The 26,605-nt window shown below is 40.1% G+C and overlaps 2 protein-coding genes across 2 annotated transcripts in view; one reads left to right on the plus strand and one right to left on the minus strand.

Annotated features, from left to right (window-relative positions):
* LOC126092025 (transforming growth factor beta regulator 1-like) overlaps positions 1 to 14,518 on the minus strand; it is a 69,408-nt gene extending 54,890 nt beyond the window's left edge. The window contains exons 1-2 of the mRNA XM_049907419.1: positions 14,302 to 14,518; positions 14,096 to 14,207 (exon numbers count right to left, since the gene is read on the minus strand). Coding sequence (XP_049763376.1) covers positions 14,096 to 14,207; positions 14,302 to 14,430 — 241 coding nt within the window. The 5' untranslated portion in view covers positions 14,431 to 14,518. The remainder of the gene's footprint in view (positions 1 to 14,095; positions 14,208 to 14,301) is intronic.
* Positions 14,519 to 14,761: 243 nt separating this feature from the next.
* The window catches only part of LOC126092023 (glycosylphosphatidylinositol anchor attachment 1 protein), an 83,611-nt gene continuing 71,767 nt past the window's right edge, over positions 14,762 to 26,605 (plus strand). Inside the window, exons 1-6 of the mRNA XM_049907417.1 lie at positions 14,762 to 15,229; positions 23,335 to 23,552; positions 23,666 to 23,825; positions 24,161 to 24,315; positions 24,400 to 24,552; positions 24,639 to 24,757. Of these exons, the coding sequence (XP_049763374.1) occupies positions 15,088 to 15,229; positions 23,335 to 23,552; positions 23,666 to 23,825; positions 24,161 to 24,315; positions 24,400 to 24,552; positions 24,639 to 24,757 (947 nt within the window). The 5' untranslated portion in view covers positions 14,762 to 15,087. The remainder of the gene's footprint in view (positions 15,230 to 23,334; positions 23,553 to 23,665; positions 23,826 to 24,160; positions 24,316 to 24,399; positions 24,553 to 24,638; positions 24,758 to 26,605) is intronic.

Consider the following 26,605-nt stretch of genomic DNA (forward strand, 5'->3'; position numbering starts at 1 on the left):
ATTTCCTAACTGTTAGGTCCACTGTCGGTTTTACTTTGACATGTATTTCTCATACTTAAGTATCTTGGAATGCCACTGTAAATTTCTCATACTTGTTAGGTAAGGATCCATCTTTAATTCTTCACCTTTAGAACTATTTGTTACTGAATTGTGCTTTGTTATTGAGTGTGTTGACTACTTTCTGTAGATGTTTTAGTGCGATTTCTGAGACAATTCTTTTTGATTTAAAAATGAGAAATCTCAAAGCATTTAATAAAATGAAAGAGACATGTTTTTGTGGAAACTGACACACTAATTTTCAGGGGAATGTTAATAATCTTAACCACACATAGGGTTCTTCAATTAAAAAAAAAGTGAAAATCAATTCCAGTCTTATGAAATCTGCAGAAAATAACAGAAAAGTAATTTCCAATAAAGATTTAATTTTTGAGGAAATACAAAGGTGTGTGCATCTGGATTCGCTTAAAATGCTAAGGGATCATTTCATTCCATTCCATGAACCATGGACCTTGCCGTTGGTGGGGAGGCTTGCGTGCCTCAACGATACAGATAGCCATACCGTAGGTGCAACCACAACGGATGGGTATCTGTTGAGAGGCCAGACAAACGTGTGGTTCCTGAAGAGGGGCAGCAACCTTTTCAGTAGTTGCAGGGGCAACAGTCTGGATGATTGACTGATCTGGCCTTGTAACATTAACCAAAACGGCCTTGCTGTTGTGGTACTGCGAACGGCTGAAAGCAAGGGGAAACTACAGCTGTAGTTTTTCCTGAGGGCATGCAGCTTTACTGTATGGTTAAATGATGATGGCATCCTCTTGGATAAAATATTCCAGAGGTAAAATAGTCCCCCATTAGGATCTCCGGGCGGGGACTACTCAAGAGGACGTCGTTATCAGGAGAAAGAAAACTGGCGTTCTGCGGATCGGAGCGTGGAATGTCAGATCCCTTAATCGGGCAGGTAGGTTAGAAAATTTAAAAAGGGAAATGGATAGCTTAAAGTTAGATATAGTGAGAATTAGTGAAGTCCGGTGGCAGGAGGAACAAGACTTCTGGCCAGGTGAATACAGGGTTATAAATACAAAATCAAATAGGGGTAATGCAGGAGTAGGTTTAATAATGAATAGTAAAATAGGAATGCGGGTAAGCTACTACAAACAGCATAGTGAACGCATTATTGTGGCCAAGATAGATACGAAGCCCACACCTACTACAGTAGTACAAGTTTATATGCCAACTAGCTCTGCAGATGACAAAGAAATTGAAGAAATGTATGATGAGATAAAAGAAATTATTCAGGCAGTGAAGGAAGACGAAAATTTAATAGTCATGGGTGACTGGAACTCGACAGTAGGAAAAGGGAGAGAAGGAAACGTAGTAGGTGAATATGGATTGGGGCTAAGAAATGAAAGAGGAAGCCGTCTGTTAGAATTTTGCACAGAGCATAACTTAATCATAGTTAACATTTGGTTCAAGAATCATAAAAGATGGAAGAATCCTGGAGATACTAAAAGGTATCAGATAGATTATATAATGGTAAGACAGAGATTTAGAAACCAGGTTTTAAACTGTAGGACATTTCCAGGGGCAGATGTGGACTCTGACCACAATCTATTGGTTATGAACTGTAGACTAAAACTGAAGAAATTGCAAAAAGGTGGGAATTTAAGGAGATGGGACCTGGATAAACTGAAGGAACCAGAGGTTTTACAGAGTTTCAGGGAGAGCATAATGGAACAATTGACAGGAATGGGGGAAAGAAATACAGTAGAAGACGAATGGGTAGCTCTGAGGGATGAAGTAGTGAAGGCAGCAGAGGATCAAGTAGGTAAAAAGACGAGGGCTAGTAGAAATCCTTGGGTAACAGAAGAAATTTTGAATTTAATTGATGAAAGGAGAAAATATAAAAATGCAGTAAATGAAGCAGGCAAAAAGAAATACAAACGTCTCAAAAATGAGATTGACAGGAAGAGCAAAATGGCTAAGCAGGCATGGCTAGAGGACAAATGTAAGGATATTGAGGCTTATCTCACTAGGGGTAAGATACACTCCTGGAAATGGAAAAAAGAACACATTGACACCGGTGTGTCAGACCCACCATACTTGCTCCGGACACTGCGAGAGGGCTGTACAAGCAATGATCACACGCACGGCACAGCGGACACACCAGGAACCACGGTGTTGGCCGTCGAATGGCGCTAGCTGCGCAGCATTTGTGCACCGCCGCCGTCAGTGTCAGCCAGTTTGCAGTGGCATACGGAGCTCCATCGCAGTCTTTAACACTGGTAGCATGTGCAGTTGACGGACTTTGAGCGAGGGCGTATAGTGGGCATGCGGGAGGCCGGGTGGACGTACCGCCGAATTGCTCAACACGTGGGGCGTGAGGTCTCCACAGTACATCGATGTTGTCGCCAGTGGTCGGCGGAAGGTGCACGTGCCCGTCGACCTGGGACCGGACCGCAGCGACGCACGGATGCACGCCAAGACCGTAGGATCCTACGCAGTGCCGTAGGGGACCGCACCGCCACTTCCCAGCAAATTAGGGACACTGTTGCTCCTGGGGTATCGGCGAGGACCATTCGCAACCGTCTCCATGAAGCTGGGCTACGGTCCCGCGCACCGTTAGGCCGTCTTCCGCTCACGCCCCAACATCGTGCAGCCCGCCTCCAGTGGTGTCGCGACAGGCGTGAATGGAGGGACGAATGGAGACGTGTCGTCTTCAGCGATGAGAGTCGCTTCTGCCTTGGTGCCAATGATGGTCGTATGCGTGTTTGGCGCCGTGCAGGTGAGCGCCACAATCAGGACTGCATACGACCGAGGCACACAGGGCCAACACCCGGCATCATGGTGTGGGGAGCGATCTCCTACACTGGCCGTACACCACTGGTGATCGTCGAGGGGACACTGAATAGTGCACGGTACATCCAAACCGTCATCGAACCCATCGTTCTACCATTCCTAGACCGGCAAGGGAACTTGCTGTTCCAACAGGACAATGCACATCCGCATGTATCCCGTGCCACCCAACATGCTCTAGAAGGTGTAAGTCAACTACCCTGGCCAGCAAGATCTCCGGATCTGTCCCCCATTGAGCATGTTTGGGACTGGATGAAGCGTCGTCTCACGCGGTCTGCACGTCCAGCACGAACACTGGTCCAACGGAGGCGCCAGGTGGAAATGGCATGGCAAGCCGTTCCACAGGACTACATCCAGCATCTCTACGATCGTCTCCATGGGAGAATAGCAGCCTGCATTGCTGCGAAAGGTGGATATACACTGTACTAGTGCCGACATTGTGCATGCTCTGTTGCCTGTGTCTATGTGCCTGTGGTTCTGTCAGTGTGATCATGTGATGTATCTGACCCCAGGAATGTGTCAATAAAGTTTCCCCTTCCTGGGACAATGAAGTCACGGTTTTCTTATTTCAATTTCCAGGAGTGTAGATACAGCCTACAGGAAAATTTAAGAGACCTTTGGAGAAAAGAGACCCACTTGTATGAATATCAAGAGCTCAGATGGAAACCCAGCTCTAAGCAAAGAGGGGAAAGCAGAAAGGTGGAAGGAGTATATAGAGGGTCTATACAAGGGTGATGTACTTGAGAACAATATTATGGAAATGGAATAGGATGTAGATGAAGATGAAATGGGAGATACGATACTGCGTGAAGAGTTTGACAGAGCACTGAAAGACCTGAGTCGAAACTAGGCCCCAGGAGTAGACAACATTCTATTAGAACTACTGACGGCCTTGGGAGAGCCAGTCCTGACAAAAACTATACCATCTGGTGGGCAAGATGTATGACACAGGCGAAATACCCTCAGACTTCAAGAAGAATATAATAAATCCAATCCCAAAGAAAGTAGGTGTTGAGAGATGTGAAAATTACCAAACTATCAGTTTAATAAGACACAGCTGCAAAATACCAACATGAATTCTTTACAGACGAATGGAAAAACTGGTAGAAGCCGACCTCGGGGAAGATCAGTTTGGATTCCGTAGAAATGTGGGAACACGTGAGGCAATACTGACCTTACGACTTATCTTAGAAGAAAGATTAAGGAAAGGCAAACCTATGTTTCTAGAATTTGTAGACTTAGAGAAAGCTTTTGACAATGTTGACTGGAATACTCTCTTTCAAATTCTAAAGGTGGCAGGGGTAAAATACAGGGAGCGAAAGGCTATTTACAATTTGTACAGAAACCAGATGGCAGTTATAAGAGTTGAGGGGCATGAAAGGGAAGCAGTGGTTGGGAAGGGAGTGAGACAGGGTTGTAGCCTCTCCCCGATGTTATTCAATCTGTATATTGAGCAAGCAGTAAAGGAAACAAAAGAAAAATTTGGAGTAGGTATTAAAATCCAGGGAGAAGAAATAAAAACTTTGAGGTTTGCCAATGACATTGTAATTCTGTCAGAGACAGCAAACGACTTGGAAGAGCAGTTGAATGGAATGGGCAGTGTCTTGAAAGGAGGATATAAGATGAACATCAACAAAAGCAAAACAAGGATAATGGAATGTAGTCGAATTAAGTCAGATGATGCTGAGAGAATTAGATTAGGAAATGAGACACTTAAAGTAGTAAAGGAGTTTTGCTATTTGGGGAGCAAAATAACTGATGATGGTCGAAGTAGAGAGGATATAAAATGTAGACTGGCAATGGCAAGGAAAGCGTTTCTGAAGAAGAGAAATTTGTTAACATCGAGTATAGATTTAAGTGTCAGGAAGTCATTTCTGAAAGTATTTGTATGGAGTGTAGCCATGTATGGAAGTGAAACATGGACAATAAATAGTTTGGACAAGAAGAGAATAGAAGCTTTCGAAATGTGGTGCTACAGAAGAATGTTGAAGATTAGGTGAGTAGTTCACGTAACTAATGAGGAGGTATTGAATAGAATTGGGGAGAAGAGAAGTTTGTGGCACAACTTGACTAGAAGAAGGGATCGGTTGGTAGGACATGTCCTGAGGCATCAAGGGATCACAAATTTAGCATTGGAGGGCAGCGTGGAGGGTAAAACTCGTAGAGGGAGACCAAGAGATGAATACACTAAGCAGATTCAGAAGGATGTAGGTTGCAGTAGGTACTGGGAGATGAAGGAGCTTGCACAGGATAGATTAGCATGGAGAGCTGCATCAAACCAGTCTCAGGACTGAAGACCACAACAAACAACATGGAAGATATGTCCAAAGACTGCCTTTTTTTTGGAACAAGAATAGCTGAACATGGATTTGTGGTGCTGAAATTACTTTTAATAATGAAATAGTTGACAGATTAATAGTTACTGACAGATTTAAAATACCTGTAAGGGAAAACAGGTCTGCACATGAATGTGCCATTTTTCAGGGGGTCACATCTCGGTTTACTGCTGACCACAGAAATAAAGAGTCAAGTGGTTTGGATAGCCCTTGGACTAGCAACCATTTGTATATCTATTGGAACAACTGGCATACTGCAGTTATCTTACAGTACATGGTCAAAATATAAACATTACACGCTTCCTCTAGCCCAGGCTTTTTTGTGCTGTAAGAGAGTGGCAGATATATAGTGACGGTGGTAGAGAGAGAAGACAAGAGCCAGTGGGAGAGAAAGAACGAGGAGACAGTGATGGTGGAAGAGAGAAAGTGTTAGAGGAAGAGAAAGACTGAGGATTGAAGATAACAGCAGAGGGAGGCAGAGAAAAGAGGAGATATTGCTGATCAGTGAGAGACAATGGTAATAAAAGAGAAGAGAGATGGACAGAGATAGAAGCAGTGGGAGCAAAATTTGGAGGAGACTGTGGAAATGAAAAAGACAGTTGAGTGGCGGGCATACACAGATGCTGGGGGTGGGTGGGTGGATGGGGGGGGGGGGGGTGTTTGGACCTTCCAGATCAGCGAACTGGTACAGTGGAGACTATGTTATCCGCACCACAGTTACACGGATTAATGATTATCTGGACTGTCAACTGCAAACCAATATCTCTATAGTCCAGTGCATCCACAGACATGTGGCAATGGCACTACGGTACTCGCCCGCATCCCGTGTGTTTCATTTTTGGTTGACTTAGACAGTTGCCAATCCTACATTGCTGCAATGTGTCACGTCTGTGTTTAAATATGTCAAAGTGCAAGAGAGCGGTGTTGTCACTTAGAGACAAAAAGAAACATTTGATTCATTGAAGAAAAAAAAGGAGAAATTGGTCGTAAGTTACCCGTAGGTATTAAGAGTAAGTAGTACAGAAGAATACCTGCAAATTTGATACTGGAGATGAGAGGAAACATCGAAAAGTGGTCAAGAAACCAAAAAATGAACTTTTGGAAGAAGACCAGTACTGTTGGATTTTTCAAAAATGATGTAGTGTGCAACGAATATCTGGCCCCCTGCTCTGCAAGAAAGCGTTATAGTTATAATAAATAAATAAAAATAAAAAAAGAAAGGAGGCGATGAATTGTTTGTGGCAAGTAATGGATGGCTGTACAGATTTAAATCCCATTAAAGACTTCGCCAATTGGAAATACAAGGTGATAAAATGTCAACTGATGTAGGTGTAGCAAATTTTTTAAAGATGGTTTTAAGAAAAGATGTGGAAGAGGAATCACTATGATTTGGACTTTGTTTACAATGCTGATGAAACTGGATTAAATTGTTAATCATGACCATCTAAATCTTCAGTTTCTCAGTGAGAGAGTTCAGCTCCGAGATATAAAATGAGTAATGAGCAAGTGACAATATTCGCTTGCACAAAGGCTACTGCACCCATAAAATGCCTTTACTTATCATAGGAAAATCAAAAAAATCCGTATGCTTAGAAAATATCAAGGTTCCCTTTATTCATAAAAACCAAAAAAGCTCATGAATGAACATCGAAATATTCATTGATTGGTATGTCAACACTTTTATCCCCAATGTAAAAAAAAAGGAAAATCCAGGATGAAATGTAACAATATTATGAGAAGGAAAGTAGCTACTTACCATATAGTGAGTAGAGTTGCTGAGTCACAGATAAGCACAACGAAAAGACTCTCACAATTTGCCTTCATCAACAGTTGCCTGAGACTGCAGTCGTGTGTGTGTGTGTGTGTGTGTGTGTGTGTGTGTGTGTGTGTTGTTGACGAAGGCCAATGGCCGAAAGGTGTAATTGTGAGAGTCTTTTTGTTGTGCCTACCTGCGCTCAGCATCTCCGCTATATGGTGAGTAGCCACTTTCCTTCTCATAACAATGTAAAAAAAAAAATTGAAAATGAAACTGGTAAACAAAGAAAAGTCCTACTTTTACTGGATAAGGCAGCAACCCATCCCTCGGCTGAGCTGTTAGAGGCACAAATTTTGCCTTCTAGTGTGACATTCTTGCTAAAACCAATGGACCAAAATGTTACTTTACAGGAAACAACTTCCATGTTGATCATTACTTGTTGATAGAGACAGTGTAAAAACCATCATTTATTAAGAAAATGAACTTAAAGGAGTGTTAATACATGGTTGTAAATGAGTGGGATTTGATTGGAAAGATGACTGAACAAATCTTGGAACAGAACATTAGAACAGGGACACAAAAATTCAAGAACCAATATGGATTACTCTGTTGCTGAGGATCTAAATGAGCTAATAACAAACATACAAATATGTGAAGAATGTGATGGCATGAAAGAGTGGCTCATTTATGATAATAATGATCAATGTTTTCTGATCATGTCGGATGATGAAATTGTTGAAAACATATTGCAGGAAGATGAAACAGAAGAAAAAGCAAATGCAGAAAATGATGCAGGACCATTCCATGTGGAAGACCACTCCATGTGGAAGCATTTCAAGCCCTGGAAACAGCTTTCAAATAACTCAAAAAACAAACATAATGTGATACCATGAGTTTACAACAGTTAAAATGAATTCATAATGTAGCATCAATGAAAAGAAATAGTTGTTTACATCCATCAAATATTTTAAACAATGTAAACTACAGAGCCTGTCTTATGCAACTTTTGTTAGGTATTTCACAATTAAGGTAGCAGTATTTCAGTAATTTTAAGAAAAAATGTATGTGCATACAAAAATGTGTTTCTTATCCCTTAATACACACTGATTATTTTAAATTTAATTCAGTTTTGTTGTTTTGAATAAACACCTACCTTTATGTATTACCCTAGAAAGATACCCGTATGACAATGCACCTGAAAGATAACCACACACATGAAATGTAGGTTATCTTTCTAGAGTTGGTAGTACAAAAGTTGCTTTTCTTCATGCATTCAATTACCCGGATCTTTGATTATCTGAATGACTTATAACAATAAGTGTGGATAATTGAGTCTCCACTACACAGGAGATGATGGTTATAGGAGCAAAATGTAAGTTGCTGCATCTCACCCATCTTTGAGTTACCAGAGTTGCCAAGGTATGGTGGAGTCAGTAGCAGTGGGATATACTTTAAATCAATGGAATAAAAAGGAGGCAATGGGAAAGAAACATATGTAGACAGTGGCCTTAGAGAGTGTATGAAGGCTTAACTACAATAGAGACAGAGTGGATAAAAGGATTTAGTGTGCTCTTTGTTAAAAGAGGACAAATCTGTTTGCACACCAAAATTTATGGTGAGGCAGGTGAAAAGAGGACAGAGATGACCGGACCCCATTTTTCTGTCACACTCTTTTAAAGAGAAACATCTTCACCTTTTCTGATATTCAGACAGGAGCATTTTTCCACTAATATGATAAATTGTTTGAGAACGAAGACAGGCAGAGAATAAAATCATCCAAAAAAGGCTTAATGATCCACTAAGGAGTCAAGGAAAGCAGGAAAGAGGGTGAAACTACAAAAGGCAGCAAGGAAGGAAGAAGAGAAACAAGTATGCTATTCACCTAAGCAGTTTTATTTCACAGAAGTCCCTCTAAGGTATAATAAATTATTTTTCAAACTTCAAAGCTGATTTGCTCAGTTTGTGTACTTATAAAATATTTCCCTTGTACATTTTTGTCTAGTGCATGAATCTTCTAATAATTTTCAGTGGATACTCTACTCATGGTGATCAACAACATACACCAGAATTTATGCTGAAGACAGAAAACTTCTTAAGTTATGAATTTTAATGGATGCAAATGTGATACAAAAGAGATTAAGGAATTCCAGTTATTATAAAACAATTTTCACAAGGAGTGACTTCATGAGCTTAGCAAATGTTCTATCTATGTATTATAGATACAAAACCCAATCAGAATAAAAGCAAAATGTTCATTACTTGTTGGGTTATTTCTCCACACAAAAACTGCATGGAACTCTCTCTTACATTTTGTGAGGAACAAGAATTAGAATGTACCCTAACTTCACTGTGTGACAGATAACTGTATTTACCCCTTATAGAACTTACTGTGGGCAGTATCTACTACTCCAGTGAAGAGTATCTTCACAGAAATGCTAACTTCATGTTTTACATTATTTTATACTTGGAAACAGCACTTTAATACAATAATGTAATTTCATTCACTATGTTGCAGTGTATATGCTAAGTCCTTCTCTTGTAATACTGATTTATATTTGGCTGCTGGGGGTATATTTTTAAACTTTTCTTAAAAATGGCATTCCAGTCGACTGTATTCTTCTTTTGTCTTTCTCAGTTAATGTCCAGGATTTTCTTCCATATATTATAAGAGGGATGGCCATTACATTTTTAACTTTGAATCCTTCCTTGTCTTGTCATCTAGTGCTCTGTGTATTGTCACACACATCATCTGAAGCTTATTAATTTATTAGTGGTGTCATTTCCATATTCATACGTAATATCAAAACCTGGAAATTTTAGTGATTTCAATAATCATAAAACAGTAAGACAGTTGCCTATTGACATAAATGCAGATCACGGTGTTCTTGTACCTGTATATGACAGTCTGAGCAGAAAGGAGGATATGAAGGGTATGTAAACAAAATGTTTATATAACGGCTCACATTGCAGTGGTGCCAGTTGAGTCTACCAATAGACTGGTTTCACTAGGCACGACCTGCACCTCAATAGGTATGGGAAGGGGAGCCAGCAAAACTTACAGGTGACAGGGTAGTGGGCAGTGGTGGGATCACTCATGGGAAAATTCCTGTAGTAACTTGTGGTACAGTTGCACCTTTTTTTAGATTTAAGTCAGCTGATAGGTATCCCTGATTGAAGGAAGTCCCTCTAACAAAGGAATCACCTTCAATGGAAGTCAGGTATCCCAGTAGTGAAGGAACCAGCATATTTCATCAGAATATAAGAGGTATTAGAGATAAAGTTAGTAAACTGCTTACAGACATTGCTGGTGTATTGGAAGATCACTCAAACAATTTGACAATTCAGAGGCTTCTTTTACCAGGATACAGATTAATCCATAGATGTGTCATGGCACTGCACTGAATAGGTATTTGAATGTCGTGCAGGGGCAGTTGAATTTAGTGAAACTTATCTTCTAATTGTTGTTATTTATACGTCCACTAACTCTGGCTCAAGCTAGAGAGGGTTCCTGGTTCACTTTAGAGGAAGTACCAAAAATTTGTTGTATGTGGGGACTTCAATATTAATTTTTTATGCGATTCTGAAAAAAAAAAAAAAAAAAAAAAAAAAAAAAAAAAAAAAAAAAAAAAAAAAAAAAGGAGGTGGGTGTGTATGTTGGAAGATCTCCTAAATTAATATGATCTGATGCAGACTACGCTTCTTCTTCTTTTTTTTTTTTTCCCAACCAGGCTGTAGGGGAACAGAAGCACAGCCATAGACAATATTTTTATTCATTCTTAATTATTAGATGGATATTCTGTTAGTAACAGGGTGAATGGTCTTTCAGACCATGATGCACAAAATTTAACACTAAAAGGCTTTTGTACTCAAACAAATGTATATAGTTACAAACTACGTACAAAAGCTAATCCAATGACAACAGAGAGTTTTTTAAAGGTAGTTAAGGAACAAGAGTGGCAGGACGTTTATAGTGATGATAACATAGATGACAAATATAACGCTTTTCTTAACACATTTCTCAGGATCTTGAAAAGTTGCTTTTCATTAGAACATTCTAAGCTGGGTACTAGCAGTAAAAGGCATTGTGAGTAGCTGACTAGTGGAATAAGGATATCACATAGAACAAAGTGGGAATTACATCAAAATGTTAGAAGTAGTCACAATCAAGCTACAATAGCCCATTACAAGCAGTGTTGCAAGGTGCTTAAAAATGTTGTTAGGAAGGCAAAGAGCATGTGGTACACAAATAGAATAGCTAATTCACAGGATAAAATTAAAACCATATGGTCAAACATGACGAAAGTGTGTGGTCAGCAGCACAAGGTCGACAATATAAAGTCAGTTCATAGTAAAAATATCCCTGTTACTAATAAGTCAGATATTTAACAATCACTTTCTGAGCATTGCTGGTGAATTGAATAAAAACTGGGTTTCTTGAAATACTCCTCTGTAATACTGACAAGAGTGGAGACTGAGTCAATAATTACATTGCTGAAGACTAAGGAGTCTCGTGGATATGATGGAGTACCTAGCGGAATACTGAAACAGTGTGCTGCATATGTTACCTCTGCACTTAGCCATATTTGCAATTTTTCCTTTAAGAATGGTCAGTTTCTTGAACTGTTAAAAGTACTCAGTAGTAAAGCTGTTTTATAAAAAGGGAGAAAGGGATAATGTAGACAATTTTAAACCTCACTATATACCATCAGTGTTTGCTAAGGTCATGAAAAGGCTGTGTATGCATGGATAATTGATCACTTTATTTCACATAATTTGCTATCAAATGTACAGTTCGGTTTTAGAAGTGGTTTAACAACTGAAAATATTATATTATCTTTTCATTGTGGGGTACTGTATAAATTAAACAAAAGGTTTTGAGCATTATGCATCTTTTTTTTATTTAACTAATGCTTTTGACTGAGTTGATCACAAAATATTGCTCCAGAAGTTGGACCATTATGGAACACGGGGAGTAGCTCACAACTGGTTCACCTCTTACTTTAACAACAGACAGCACAGTGTTGAGAATGGCTGTGATGTGGGGTCTGAGTGGGACATGATTAAATGTGAGGTGCCCAAGGGATCAGTGCTTGGGCCACTCCTGTTCCTTATTTACATAAATGATATGCCCTCTAGTATTAAAGGTGATTCTAAAATATTTGTGTTTGCTAATGACACCAGTTTGGTAGTAAAGGATGTTGTGTGCAATGTTGGCACTGTTTCAAATAGTGCAGCTCATGACATAAGTTCGTGACATATAGAAAATAAACTAATGTTAAATCACAAGAAGACTCAGTTTTTACAGTTTCTAACATACAATTCAAAAAACATGACATTTTAATTTCACAGAATGGGCATATGATTAGTGAAACTGAACAGTTCACATTTCTAGGTTTTCAGATAAATAGTAAACTGTCATGGAAAGCCCACATTCAGGGTCTTGTTCAAGGACTTAATGCTGCCATTTTTACTATTCAGTCAGTATCTGAGGTAAGTGATAGTTCAACACGAAAAGCAGTCTACTTTGCTTATAATCATTCGCTTATGATGTATGGTATTATATCTTGGGATACTTCTTCCCATTCTCAAAGGATTTTTCTGGCTCAGAAACAGGCGGTTCGGGCAATAAGTGATGTCAACTTGCGAAACTTTTGTTGCCCCCCAGTTCATTAGTCTGGGTATTCTGACACTGGCCTCTCAATATATATATTCTTTACTGCCATTTCTTGTTAACAACATCAGCTTATTCCCAAGAATTAGCAGCTTTCATTCAGTTAATACTAGGCAGAAATCCAACCTGCATTTGGATTGCACTTCCTTGACTCTTCAGCAACCAATGGGCAGTATACTGCTGCATCCATTTTCAATAAGCTACCACAAGAGTTCAAAACTCTTAGCAGTAATACACTCGCTTTCAAATTGAAACTGAAGAGTGGGCACTCCTATTCTGTTGCAGAGTTCCTTGAAAAATTAAGCTGATTCCTGTATTATATTGTTGATTGTGTTTACATAAACTTATGTCTTGTCTTTTTTGGGTTCATACACATTTTGTTTTATCTGTTATTACATTTATGTTGTCATTTCATGTACTGACACATCCATGCCCTTGGAGATTTGCTCTTCAAAAAAGAAAAAGAAACAAGTATTATCATTTGTTTCTGTAGTATTAGGATTGAAGAGCTGGGTTGAAAAAAGGAAGGGAAAGCTATTCCTGGTAGAGCACTAACCCACTTTGACAGAGGAGCAGAATGAACCTGTGATGGCTGCATTAACATAAACAGTCATCAGCACCAGCAGTTGAAATGACTCAGGAAACCAATACAATCTAGCTCAGATTAAACAGTCCAGAACAATGCCTTAAAACTGTCGCACCAAAGTGGTTTAAACTGTTACTATGGGAAAAATGTGTTTCAGGAGTTCACAATAGTGCATGTGTACACCATAAATGTTTGAAACTTGAAAAGGTCTCTGGAACCATAGTGTTTCATTTGATTTAAGTACCTAGGGTAGTCCCTGCAGTTGTGCAAAGACACTGTGCCAGCATGGTATAGTGGTTAGCACATCGGTATGGTGAGCAGGAGACCTGGGTTCGAATCCTGGCCTTGTTAAAAAAAAATTCATTATTACAAAGCCACAATTCCAGTGGTACAGTAGGATCATGTGCTGGGTGAGCAGGAGACTTGCATTCCAACACGGTCCTTGGTATAAATTTTTATTTATTGCCTCAGCTGCATACACATATCATGGATGTTTAAGACTCGAAAAGACCTCTGAAACCACATAGTTTCAAGCAAGGAATAATTCATCTATAAATGAAGCATTGCAGCAACATCCGAAGAAAGAAAATGTACATTCTCGAAATTAAAACTTTTCGTGTGCCTGCTGATGACCCAAAATCGTATCACGCAACTCTGTCATCTTTGTACTCACGCCACTATATCTAAAACAAACTTGTTAATTCAAGATAGTACGTTACATTTGTGAAAGTAGAATGGAAGTGGCAAAGCCAATTTCCTCATCATGTTTTTATGATTTACAACAGGTCGCATCAACTTGAAGGGCACTTGCCATAAAGTAAGCGAGTCTCTAAAATCGAAATCATCAGTACTTTTACTCAGTGATTCGACACAATTGTACGTAACCAACACACCTGCAATTGTCTGCAGATGATAAAGTTTCTTCAACAAAAATCTTCTTTCTTCCTTTCTAATTACGATCTGTTCCTGCATCTGGGAGACTTGGTCGCATAAGGCAGCATTTTCCTGCACATACGAGCATGGGCACGTAACTCCGACATAATCGTGACAACTAGGAGACGACCTTCACATAATGAAAAAATTAGAAGTATATACTTACAAACACTAAATCTTTTATTACTCTTTTAATAGCATTATACTTCTTTTTGTATTTCAAATTTGTTGCATCATTTGCCTCATTCGCGTTCGGAAAAGTTTTCCGTTTATTTGTGCCAAAGTGGTATTCCATTTCAGCGCCTCCCACACCTTAAACAACCGCGTCAACAACAATATTTACGTTTTTCACGTCAGGTATTGCCACTAGAGCGCTGATGTTCGTCGTCCATTGTTGCCAATCTAAAGTGTTAAAGAAATATTTACATATCAAAACAGTCGATTTTAATATACGAACAAAATTTTCGTTTCTAGGGTTTCCAAAGGTAGTCAGAACTTTAGTGCAAAAACACTCATATTCCAGTGATTTAATTCTAATGAACCACTTTTCGCTATTACTGGTATTTTTCACAGACATCTATTGTAATAAATTCTCTGCTCATTTTACTTTCTATTGTAGTAGGCATGGAGCAGATATCTCTGCTATATGGTAGAATCTAGAATGGCAGTAGGCGTAACGGCATGGTCAAAGATAATCAAGAAAGAGATGTGCGAAACAGTCCGGGAAATTTAGATAATTGTGAAATGCGATGTCACAAATAAAGAAAGCGCTGCATGGCGTGCTATCAATCTTAGATACAAGAGTGTAAACATAAGTCAATTCATAATATTTTATTCTGCAGTGTAAGGAACTATCTGTACAATATACATCAGTATTTATTTTGGACAGTGGATTATTGTTTACTGAACTTTCTGTGATAAAAATGAAGCACATATATCTCAAGTAAAAGAAATGGGCCTTCTTACGGATCCCGGGGTTGGACGGGGCAAGGTTGTAAAACTTTTAATAAAGCACCACGATAAGGTGTGTGCCTTATCATACATAGCTGGTGTTTTGTGGTTTGCAAGTCTGGCACATGACAATTTTAATGCAGGTATGTACTGGAGTTTTGTGTCACACAATTATAAAATTCCATTTCCTCACCCGTATGGAGGTGTTCAAGCAACTTGAGGTGATAAGTGATACATACATACACAAGCAATAGTGCACTGTGATTATACAATACAGGCTTTCACATCCACAGCTACATCCTTGGTGATATCAGGCCATGGTCTAAGGCACATTTTTATGGTTTTTCTCCTCCTACAGGAGCCATTACGAAACTGAATGTTGTAAGATGATACGGCAAACATAACACTGGTTTTTCTGTAGGTGATTAACTAGTCAGCAACCAATTGTTTTCACCAACAGCATGACAAAGTAACACTTCATGTTAAATTGAAAAGTAGTAACTAATCTCCTACAGCAACAATGTTCATCAGCAATCATTTTCTTGAAAGAAAGAAAACCATGTGACTGCTTTATATATTTTTTATCCATTCTGTCAGAGCTGGGGGGAGGGGGGGGGGCGCTTCTTGGCCCCAGGAATGAGTGTTCTTGTGTGTCAGTGTTGTTACAGCTACATAGACAATTATTGTTTGCATCAACATCCGTTTGCACCTCACAATAAATAGGCAGGTACAGCTGTCAAAAGTGTTCTTTCAGTGTATGAGTTACCTGAAATCACACAGGAAATTCCTAGCATTAAACAGCCGGTTTCAGGCAAGAGTCTGCGTTTCTGCATGACAACACAGTTCCCTATTGAAACCTCTCTTGCAGTCGGGTCTGGTGGTGTAGTGGAATCTGAAAGGTCACGGGATCAAATCCCATTCAGATCACATATTTTTCGGTCTGTTTTTTGATCCAGCCTCCACCTCCCCATGATTTTAGCAGTCACCAGAAGTGACACATGGTTCAGATTCTACATAAAACTGTAGGCCTCCTTTACAAAGTTGAATAACAGTGGTACACTCGAGACATGCAAATCACCGAAATGACGTCGAATTTGCAAGGCTGCACCTGACCATTGAGTGGCAAGAAATTATTATTATTTGCATTTGTCCAGAACAGCAGCCGTAACAGGCTGTGCACATTTCCATATTAAGCTCAGTGTACTGTTTTAACTGTATAGTGATCCATAAGCACACTTAAGACACAACAGTGTTCAGTAATTCAACGTTTCTTTACCCATGGGATCTTAAAATGATCATGTTACCATACTCCTGAAAACTTGATGTAAGTTGATTTTTTTCCCCTAAATGCTACAGACCCCTAATTCTAGCATTATATTACTTCTGGCTTTTGTTCTTGTCCCAGCAAAGCTCATACATGATGTCTCATTACCACCTTTCAGTTGTGTCTATACCATCTGCCTCCTTCATCTTTTGCCCTAGACGCCTCACAAGTATAGTTCGAACGAAATAACTTTTAGGTTGGCTGATGTAAGTTGAGTGTGTGTGTGTGTGGGGGGGGGGGGGCTGTTTCCACTATACGGGATTACTGGAAATTGTAGTTCCACATTTTGGCTGTGATCCAAGCCATCACTAGGTTATTGGTTCCCCATGCTTAAAGCTTATTTAGGCCTACTTATGACTGTCACGCCACACATCACACACAGGAGCAGACAAAAACACAACCGAGCAAGGTGGCACACTCGTTTAGGTTTTCTGTGATTTCCGTAAACCGCATCAGGCAAATGCCGGATGGTTCCTTTGAAAGGGCACGGCTGACTTCCTCCTTAATCTGATGGGACCAATGACCTTGCAGTTTGGTCCCCTCCCCCAAACCAACCAACCAACAAAACGGTACGAAAAATGTTTAATTGCAGAAATAACATGAAGCTAATGGGAATTAGAAGTTCTTGTATGGGGATTAACTAAATACAGCAATAAAAAAAAGGGTTATCCAAAAATGAACCAGATGACAACCTCTACCATCAATAAAACCACAATAATGAAGAAATATGGGGGTGGGGGGGAGGGGAGTATCAGAAATTTAGCTTTACCCATATGGTGAAAACGAAGTCCACAGTACTGCAGACCCACACGTAGCTCCAAAATCTGGTACAACCACAACTAACAGAACTATTCTTAAAATCTAACCATACCAAAATAACTACAACGCACTTCAACTGTAAACTACTAACCAAGAATTTCAGCTACCAACCCAAGCCACAGATCACACGAAACTGCTGCCAACATAAATCTAGATACCCATATCTCAAAGAAAATGATGTGTATTAACACTCACACACCCCTCACTTTTTACCGCAAATAAAAAAAAATGTATTTACCAGTCAGTCAGCTGACAAATAAATCTAGTGTGGCATATCATTCACACACTAAAAAAAGTAACCATTACTGAATAGGGGACCTGTGCTAATCAATCTTCAAGCATTGTGTCACTGCCACATGTGTATTGTATATGGAACCGGGAACCTAGAAACGACAGAGAGGCTTTGTTCCCACCGAAGCCCTCAGTGGTCCACAACCCTACAACAGGCTACAGCAGTCCACTCACCCCACCGCCACCCCCACTGAACTCAGTGTTATTGTGTGGTTCGGCCCCCAGTGGACAGCCCCCCCCCCCCCCTTCCCCAGGGGATGTGTCATACCAGACAAGTGTAACCCCAAATGTTTGCGTGGTAGAGTAATTATGGTGTATGCTTACGTGGAGACAGTGTTTATGCAGCAATCGCCACATAGTGTAACTGAGGCGGAATAAGGGGAACCAGCCTGCATTCGCCGAGGCAGATGGAAAGCCACCTTAAAAACCATCCACAAGCTGGCCGATACACCGAACTTCAACAGTAATCCACTAGGCGGATTCGTACTGGGAACCGGCACGCCTTCCCGCTTGGTAAGCAGCGTGTTAGAGCTCGCGGCTCGCCAGGCGGACTCACTGGTTTGAGAAGCAGTAACTTTGGTCGATTTCATAAATTCAACAGACTGCTTGCACTTCACACATTCTGCCACAAGGCTATATAACAGAGGAGATTTAATTCTAGCAGCCATATTGTCAGCCATAAGGGCAACTAATGGATGACTAGTAAATTTCACCATATGATCCATACCTAGGACCAAACGAAAAATCCAAAAATTAAATTTCAAACCATTAATAGAATGATAAACTAGCAATTCCAAAACTGAAAACAAATCAGTAGCTAATAACTCATGTCATTAAAAGAACTCACTGAAAAATAAATGAAAACAAGCTCCCAAAACACGGAGTTATTTTACTCAGTGATGAACAAATGAAAACAAACTCCCATAACACTGAGTAACACACAGCACAAAATTCAGTGCCACACTAACATCACTCACAAACAATTTTGAAACACAAACGTCTCACACTAGAGAGCACCATTACTTACTCCATCTGCAAACGTGATCATATTACGAAACTGCGCACAGTGACATCGTACAACATAGTTACATCATGGGTCAAAGCCAACAGTTGATACTGCAATTTTTTGGCCCTCTGCATGCAGTTCACAATTTTTTTACAGAGTATAGATGTAGCTCTAGATGGGGAATGAGTATACCAGCGACAATGGGGTGCCTTGTGTGGTCGGGTTTATGTACCTTTGAAAGCATGTAGAAGATGGGTGGCTGGTTACTGTATCCTCACAGAGAGAATTTTTGCCCTGCAACCCACGTTTCTTTGTAAAAGATACCAGCTGATTCCTATACTGACTTCCCCTGTTCCTTTTCCTATTCCTTTACCATCCAGCACCCTGCCCATCACTGTCGGTGCAATCTCCCTGTACGCATTGCTTGTGGCCTTGCTGATTATGAACAATACCTTTCCTAATGACCGGATGACTCCAAACCTACTACCCTCTTCCTGGTCACCATGGCCCACTAAACTCTCACCCACAATTACTTCTCCTCTGAAGGTATCACCTACAAACAAATCCTTAGTACAGCAAATGGCACCTGCATGGCACTATCCTACACTAATCTATTCGTACGCCATGTAGAGGAATCCCTAACCCTCCAGAATCTCAAACCCTTCACCTGTTTCAGATTCATTGGTGATATCTGCATGATGAGGGCTGAGGGTGAAGACACCCTATCAACTTTCCTCCGAACCTTAACACGCTCTGCTCCAGTCATTTCACCTGCTCCTTGTCACGCTTCCCCACATACCCCCTGTGCAACAACATAGAAGCATCCCTCTTGTGTTTCACTAACATCTAGTCTAAATGAAGCAAATGAATCACATCATCTCACCATGCCTTAAAATGGGGAACATCCACTCCACCACTCCCACAGTGGTAGTCCACTGCCCAACCAACCTTCACAGTATCCTTTCTGTTCCTATCTGACCCTTGCCTGCAACTCTTTGCCTCTGGGCTCATTCCGTGCAATAAAACTAGATACAAGGCCCTTCCCATGGCCTCGTATTCCAGTCCTGTCTTAGGCATCTCCCTACATCACCAAAGGCAGGGCTACCTCTGAATTCAACCATTTGATCTACCACATTGCCAATCTGAGGCGAAAAGACAGCTGGACCACCCTGTTGATGAACACGCCACTTAACACACTGTACTTGATCCCAACAACTGCTTCACAGCCAGCGCCATCTGAATTCTTCCAACCAATAGCAGCTTTTCTTAATTACACAGATGTGAGCTCTTCCTGAAATGCGTCCTTCATTCGTATAGCACTGCAGGCCTAAACCTTCAGTAGCCTCCAGGCCTGAGATATTACGTGGAGGTAAAATATTGTGTTGCAGCTCGATGAATGGGGTTTCCATGGGCAACTCCCCACTCCCATAAAATCCTTCCTCCATGAAAGGTATTTTAGACACGGGGTCAGAAATGTCTTGCGGGACTGTTTTAAGCAGAAGAACAGCATTCCTCAAGGGAGTGTTTTAAGTTTATGGCGTTCGCCATAGGGATAAACAGTATTACAGCTGTGGTGCATAGTCTTTTATGTGTTCCTTGTTAGTGTATGTCTTCTCCATCTTCTGTGCCTCCTCCAACTTCGCAGCAGCTACTCAACAGTTGTTAATGACATTCAGGTATTTGACAGAATGAGCAAACACAAGTAGTCTTAAGTTCTCTTTGAAGAAAACAGTTTGTAATTTTTTTTTTTTTTTTAATTGCTCCAAAATGGGGGATACCATTCCCACTTTTAAGGAAAAAGTGATATATCTGGGCTTCACTTTTTGTGAAAGACTAATGTTGCTGCCATACTTTAAAGAATTGAAATTATGATGCCTCAAGGCTTTAAACATTCTCAAATCTGCCAGTCAAAAGTCTTGGGAGCTGACATCATATCTGCACCAGTTTGTATAGCCTTCATGCAAACCTGGCTTGACTGTTAATGCCAGATTTACGGGTCAGCAACCTTCATACCTCAAGATGCTGGATGTAGCTCACCACGAGTGTATTTGGCTGTCAACAGGGAATTCATGCATTATTCCAGTTTTGGGATTATTGCATTATTCCAGTTTCTAGCTTGTGTGCAGATGGTGATGAGCCTCCAATGTCTATTCAATATTTTCTGCAAGCATATAGGGCTCTGGCTGTTCCACAATCGCCAGCATTCACCTCCTTTCCCCTGCTGTCACTTTAATGTCGGTTCTATAATTTTCCTCAGGCAACGAGGCCATTTGAGATCTATATGAGGGACAGCCTCGAGTTATTACAGGTGGAGGACATAATGTTCAAAATCAGGGGTGGAGTATGGGATCCCCAAGGCTACTAAAGAGGACAGAGTTCCTTTTTGAAATTAATTAATTTTTTAAAAGTAAATTTAATGAGATTTTAAATTGCCACCCAAATTTTATTAATGTTTACTTTGATGAGCGTAAGCAGGGAGACATTCTTAGCTGTTCCACCGTGTTTCCGAATTTGTCCTTAGGATAGGCTCTCAGAGCAATTTTCCATTTATTATGTGGAATTGTTTGCTATTCTGTGTGCAGTGGAGCAAATGAGATGGCATAATGGCAAGAAAGTCGAGGACAGTCTCCTTATATTGCAGAGGCAGGATATGGAAATAATTTTCTGCCAGATTTCAAGGCACGTAGGGATCTGGGGAAATGAACATTGTGATGTGATTGCCAAGGAGACTGGTCCCTTCCACCTCCAGCTCAGTGTTCAGTCCCTCACCAGACTGTTACCGTAAATGAGACCTAGAATACAGGTGTTAGAAGGTTGCAGGTGACAAGTAATAAACTGTAGTTAGTGAAAACTTCATACCATGACGAACTAAAGAAGTTGCCCTTACAAGGATCAGAGTAGGACACATGGCTTTATCTGGTGTCCCAAGGAGCCACCAATGTGTCAGAGATGTTTAACACTGATGTCAGTACAGCATATTTTGATATAGTGTGTTATATATGATGACTTGAGGATAGATCTGGGTCTCCCACTGGCCTGCTGTATATTTTAACTGAAAATGGGGCTAGTGTGTGGTTCATGTTGTACGGTTTTGTGTGATTACAGGATTCCTTCCCAAAATATTGGGTGAGAGATTTTAATTTCGCCACACTGTCATAACAGATATGCTCATCATACTTCTCACATTCATTTCTGTGGTTATTTCACCTTATTTTGCCTGTCTGACAACTCTACACAACCATCATTACTCGTCATAAAGTGACGGCCGTCGGAGCTTGCGTTGTCCATGGTGAGAGATAATGGCTGAAGTCACCCATTATTTCTAGAATCATTTTCAAAGTATCTGTCCTGGTATTTTGTTCTTCATCTTATCTAGTTATTCTGCTGTATTTTATCAGCTTTTTATGATAAATGAATATCAAAATGTTGTATTTTAAATTTTTGTTTGTTGAAACAACTAGGTCATAAAATTTATCATAACTTCTTATTTTATCACCCTCATCTATTTATTTCATGCAGGTTCACTGATGGCCTCATTGTTTAGTGCCCTAAAACAATCATCATCATCATTTGCTACTCCCTGACCTCCACCTACCTATCCCTTTCCCTGCAACCACTCCAGCCCAACACATGCCTTCCATTTAGCTAGCATAGTCCTTTCCCCTTCTCTACTTCTCCCCCTCTTTGCTCCCCCCACAGCTTCCTGTAACAGCATCTTCCCTCATCCCTACTCTGCTGCTGTCCCTCCACCACTACACACCCCAGCAAAGATTACTTCTCACTTCAGACACAGTCAAGCCAAGCCTTGCTGTCTGGAGATGACAGTGGTTGTGTGTGTGTGTGTGTGTGTGTGCGTGTGTGTGTGTGTGTGTGTGCATGTGAGCAGCAATCTATTCTTTTTTTTCCATACTGCTGCTATTCCATCCCAGATTTTCAGTTGTTTAAATTTAATATATTCATAGATACAGTGAAACCTCTTTATAACGTTCCTCCATATAATGTTTTCCTCTATGTTACATCTGTTTTTTTCGGTCCCGACTAAAAGCCCATATAAACAATGTTAAATTTTCCTCTTTACTGCATTTCCTCTATATTACAATTTCCTCCATGTAATGCTCATATTTTTGGACCCCTGGTCAATTATTTACCTCTTTATAACGTTTAAGTGACTGGATGTAGACGCATCGTTTTCCGTTCTGTGGATCCACAGTATGCACTGACTCGGAAAGCCTGCATTCAGCATGTTTCATATGTCAGCAGCAGAACCTGGTTGCGTTACATGTGATGCACATTCTGCTTGCGATCTTTTTGGCACCATTTACTTTCAGCCATCCACCTACCGGGCCCCATGTTTTAATTACAAAAAACTTATCGTTTGATACATTGATCATTTGCAAATGAATATCATACTACAGTATTGTGAAAGTTTAAAATGTCATTATGGCACCATTTGTCAAAGCTGATTAGTGGTATCCCGATCTTCAGTAATGCCCTGTAATTATTATTTGGAAGCCTTCCTCTTTATAGTGTTTTCCTCTATACAGTGTTTAGAATTTGTGGTCCCTTGAAAAACGTTATATAGAGGTTTCACTGTATAGTTAAACAATATGTTGAGACAGCCTTTCCACTTAAAACTAAAAAGTTAAAAATAAATATGATAATGGAAAGTCTTTGGTAGACTATAAATAATGTAAGATAACGGCTCGATGAATAGTTGAAGCACTGAGATGTGGATAGTGATGTTAAAAATTGAGATAGATTTGAATGTTGTCAGTTCACTAAAATTTTGTTTTGTTCTTGCTGTAAAGGAACATATTTCTCAGAAAATGCATTACTTCCTGGATTGGTCAAGGGAGATTACGAAGAAAGGCTTGTCGCTAGAGAGTACTTGAAGGAACTAGCTGATGAAGCTATAAGACATCCTGACAGTATTCCGTACTCTTGGCTGTTAGCAAAATTTGGACAGCTTAATCTTGAAACATACACCCACAATTTTACTGTGCATTATCCTTTAATTCCTGGAACTGTAAGTATATTTATCTTTTTCCATGGTAGAAATATGTTAAAATGCTCTCACCATCTCACTGCAAAGATATTTGTTTGTAGAAGAGACACAATTGCGTCAATTGTTTGTTTCAGAAATACACAGGAAAAAATGTGTATGCTATATTACGAGCACCAAGAAGTGCTAGTACGGAAGCTTTGGTTTTGTCTACCCCATATCGCCCACCTAAGAGTACAGAAGTTACAACCATGCCATCTGTTGCACTCATGTTGTCACTTGCCAAGTTTTTCAGGTGTAAGTAGACTACACTGTTCTTTTTAATTTTGAACAGGGAAATCCATGTTTGAAGCTAATGTAATACACAAAAATGACATATATTATCAGTAATTTGGCTGCAAAATGTCTACCATTAAGTTAAGTGAGTCCCTAAGTGGTTTTGGCATCTTTACGAATATTATTCCTTAGAGTAATTAATTTATCCTGACTCGTAATAGTATGGATGGGCAACTAAATAACCTGTCTTTGATAGCATGGGTAATAAGCACTCTGCCCTTATATGTCAACCCATGTTTGATAATTTCAAAGAGTCTTCTTTAAATCAATAAAATGAAAGTCACATTTCTGTACAGGGCAGAAGTACTGGGCAAAGGATATCATCTTCTTAATAACGGAACATGAACAACTTGGGGTGCAGGCATGGTTAGAAGCATATCACAGAACATCCTGTGGCCACCCAGGGGTTCTGGAACATGGGGACATGATGGGAAGGGCAGGTGCAATACAAGTAAGAGTAATTAAACATTTAAAATTGTAGTTACATTATACAACAAAGCAACTATTTTAAACACTTTTTGTATTGTTTTTGCAGGCTGCAGTCAACTTGGAATTACATGCTGAGAAGATAGGCTATGTTGATGTTAAAGTGGAAGGTCTTAATGGACAACTTCCAAATTTAGATCTTGTAAATCTTATCCATAGGATGTGTGCTAAGGAAGGTGTGAAGCATACATTCAAGAACAGGGTAACTGTTGAGTTGGCTATATGTATATACAGTCCTGTTATGTGTTTTTACATTTCATTCACTACTAACACACATTCTTTCCATAGGAGAATAAAAAATTTGCAGATGATTTCAAAGAATGGTCATATGCCTTCAGAACTCTAATGGCTATGGTTTCAACACAGGCAACAGGTGTACCAAATGGGAATCATGGCTTGTTCTTGAGGTATCATTTTATTTCATGATTCTAATTTATTTGTTATTCTTTATATGATTTTGCTGTTTGCTGTCTTCCATTGACTGTCTATCTGAAGCTGCTTCTGAGCTGGGCAATGAAGGATTTTTATATATATAGGCATGATACTACCCCTAAGAAGGTCCACTCACCTTGGAGGCTCAGGATTTTCTGCTGGGATTACCCTTGCAGCTGATAAGGTCCAGTTATCTGAGAGTGCCTGAAATTTGCACATCATGCTCTTATACTGGCTACCTGACACACAGTCATTAAATGCACTGTTTAGGGATTTCATAGTGAACATTGAAGCAGTGTCTTTAAACAAAGCTCCTGAGCTCTCATTTGCTGCTACACTAGCATTGGTGACCGCCACAACTACTGTATTATTTCTCTTAATATTGTGCCCAGCCATCTGCCCCCTGTGTGTGTGTGTGTGTGTGTGTGTGTGTGTGTGTGTGTGTGTGTGTGCATGTTTCTCCTAAAAGCTTAAAAAGAATTTCATTACAAAAGCTAGCATATCTCTGTACTTTTTGTTTGTGTTCCTATTGACAATGCAGCGCTTCTGTCTTTCGTTAGTCATCTCCTTTATTCCTAAATAATTTATAATGTAGAAGTAAAATGAGACGTGTCCCAGAAAAATGTGCCAAGCCCCTTGAATTCATGTAATATGGCAGACGGTATTAGAAGGAACCTCAGACTTTTAGCAGCTGATGCTGTTATCTATAATAAATCAAATCCAAAAAAGTTACACAAATGTTCAGTCGAAACTTAATAATATTTCAAATGGGTGAAATACTTGCAACTTGTTTTAAGTGAGCAGAAATGTAAAATTGTGCAATTCACAAAATGTAAAATTGTAATATCATAAGACTACATTATCACTCAGCCACAATTGAAATCAGTCAACTTATACAAACACCTTAGTGTAACATATGAATATAATAGAGGGAAACATTCCAAGTGGGAAAAATATATCTAAAAGCAAAGATGCTGTAACTTACCAAACTAGAGTGTTGGTATGTTGATAGAGACAATAACAAACACAAACACACACACAAATTTTAAGCTTTCTCAACCCACAGTTGCTTCATCAGGAAAGAGGGAAAGACGAAAGGATGTGGTTTTAAGGGAGAGGGTAAGGAGTCATTCCAATCCCGGGAGCGGAAAGACTTACCTTAGGAGGAAAAAGGGACAGGTATACACTCGTGCGCGCGCGCGCGCGCGCGCGCGCGCGCACACACACACACACACACACACACACACACACACACACACACATATTTGTAAATATCCCGCACGTCCAGGGCCTCGGTGCGATGGAGCACTTTCACGCCAATCTCCTGCCACCCTACCTAAAACCTCTTTCCTCATTACCTTAGCCAGCTTCATCCTAACTCTCAACTTCTTCACTTTTGAAGGCCAGACATACCAACAATTAAAGGGAACAGCCATGGGTACCAGGATGCCCCCCTCGTACACCAACCTATTTATGGGTCACTTAGAGGAAGCCTTCTTGGTTACCCAGGCCTGCCAACCCAAAGTTTGGTACAGATTTATTGATGTCATCTTCATGATCTGGACTCACAGTGAAGAAGAACTCCAGAATTTCATCTCCAACCTCAACTCCTTTGGTTCCATCAGATTCACCTGGTCCTACTCCAAATCCAATGCCACTTTCCTCGAAGTTGACCTCCATCTGTCCAATGGCCAACTTCACACATCCGTCCACATCAAACCCACCAACAAGCAACAGTACCTCCATTATGACAGCTGCCACCCATTCCATATCAAACGGTCCCTTCCCTACAGCCTAGGTCTTCGTGGCAAATGAATCTGCTC

This window comes from Schistocerca cancellata, chromosome 7, assembly GCF_023864275.1.
Source record: "Schistocerca cancellata isolate TAMUIC-IGC-003103 chromosome 7, iqSchCanc2.1, whole genome shotgun sequence".
NCBI lineage: Eukaryota > Metazoa > Arthropoda > Insecta > Orthoptera > Acrididae > Schistocerca > Schistocerca cancellata.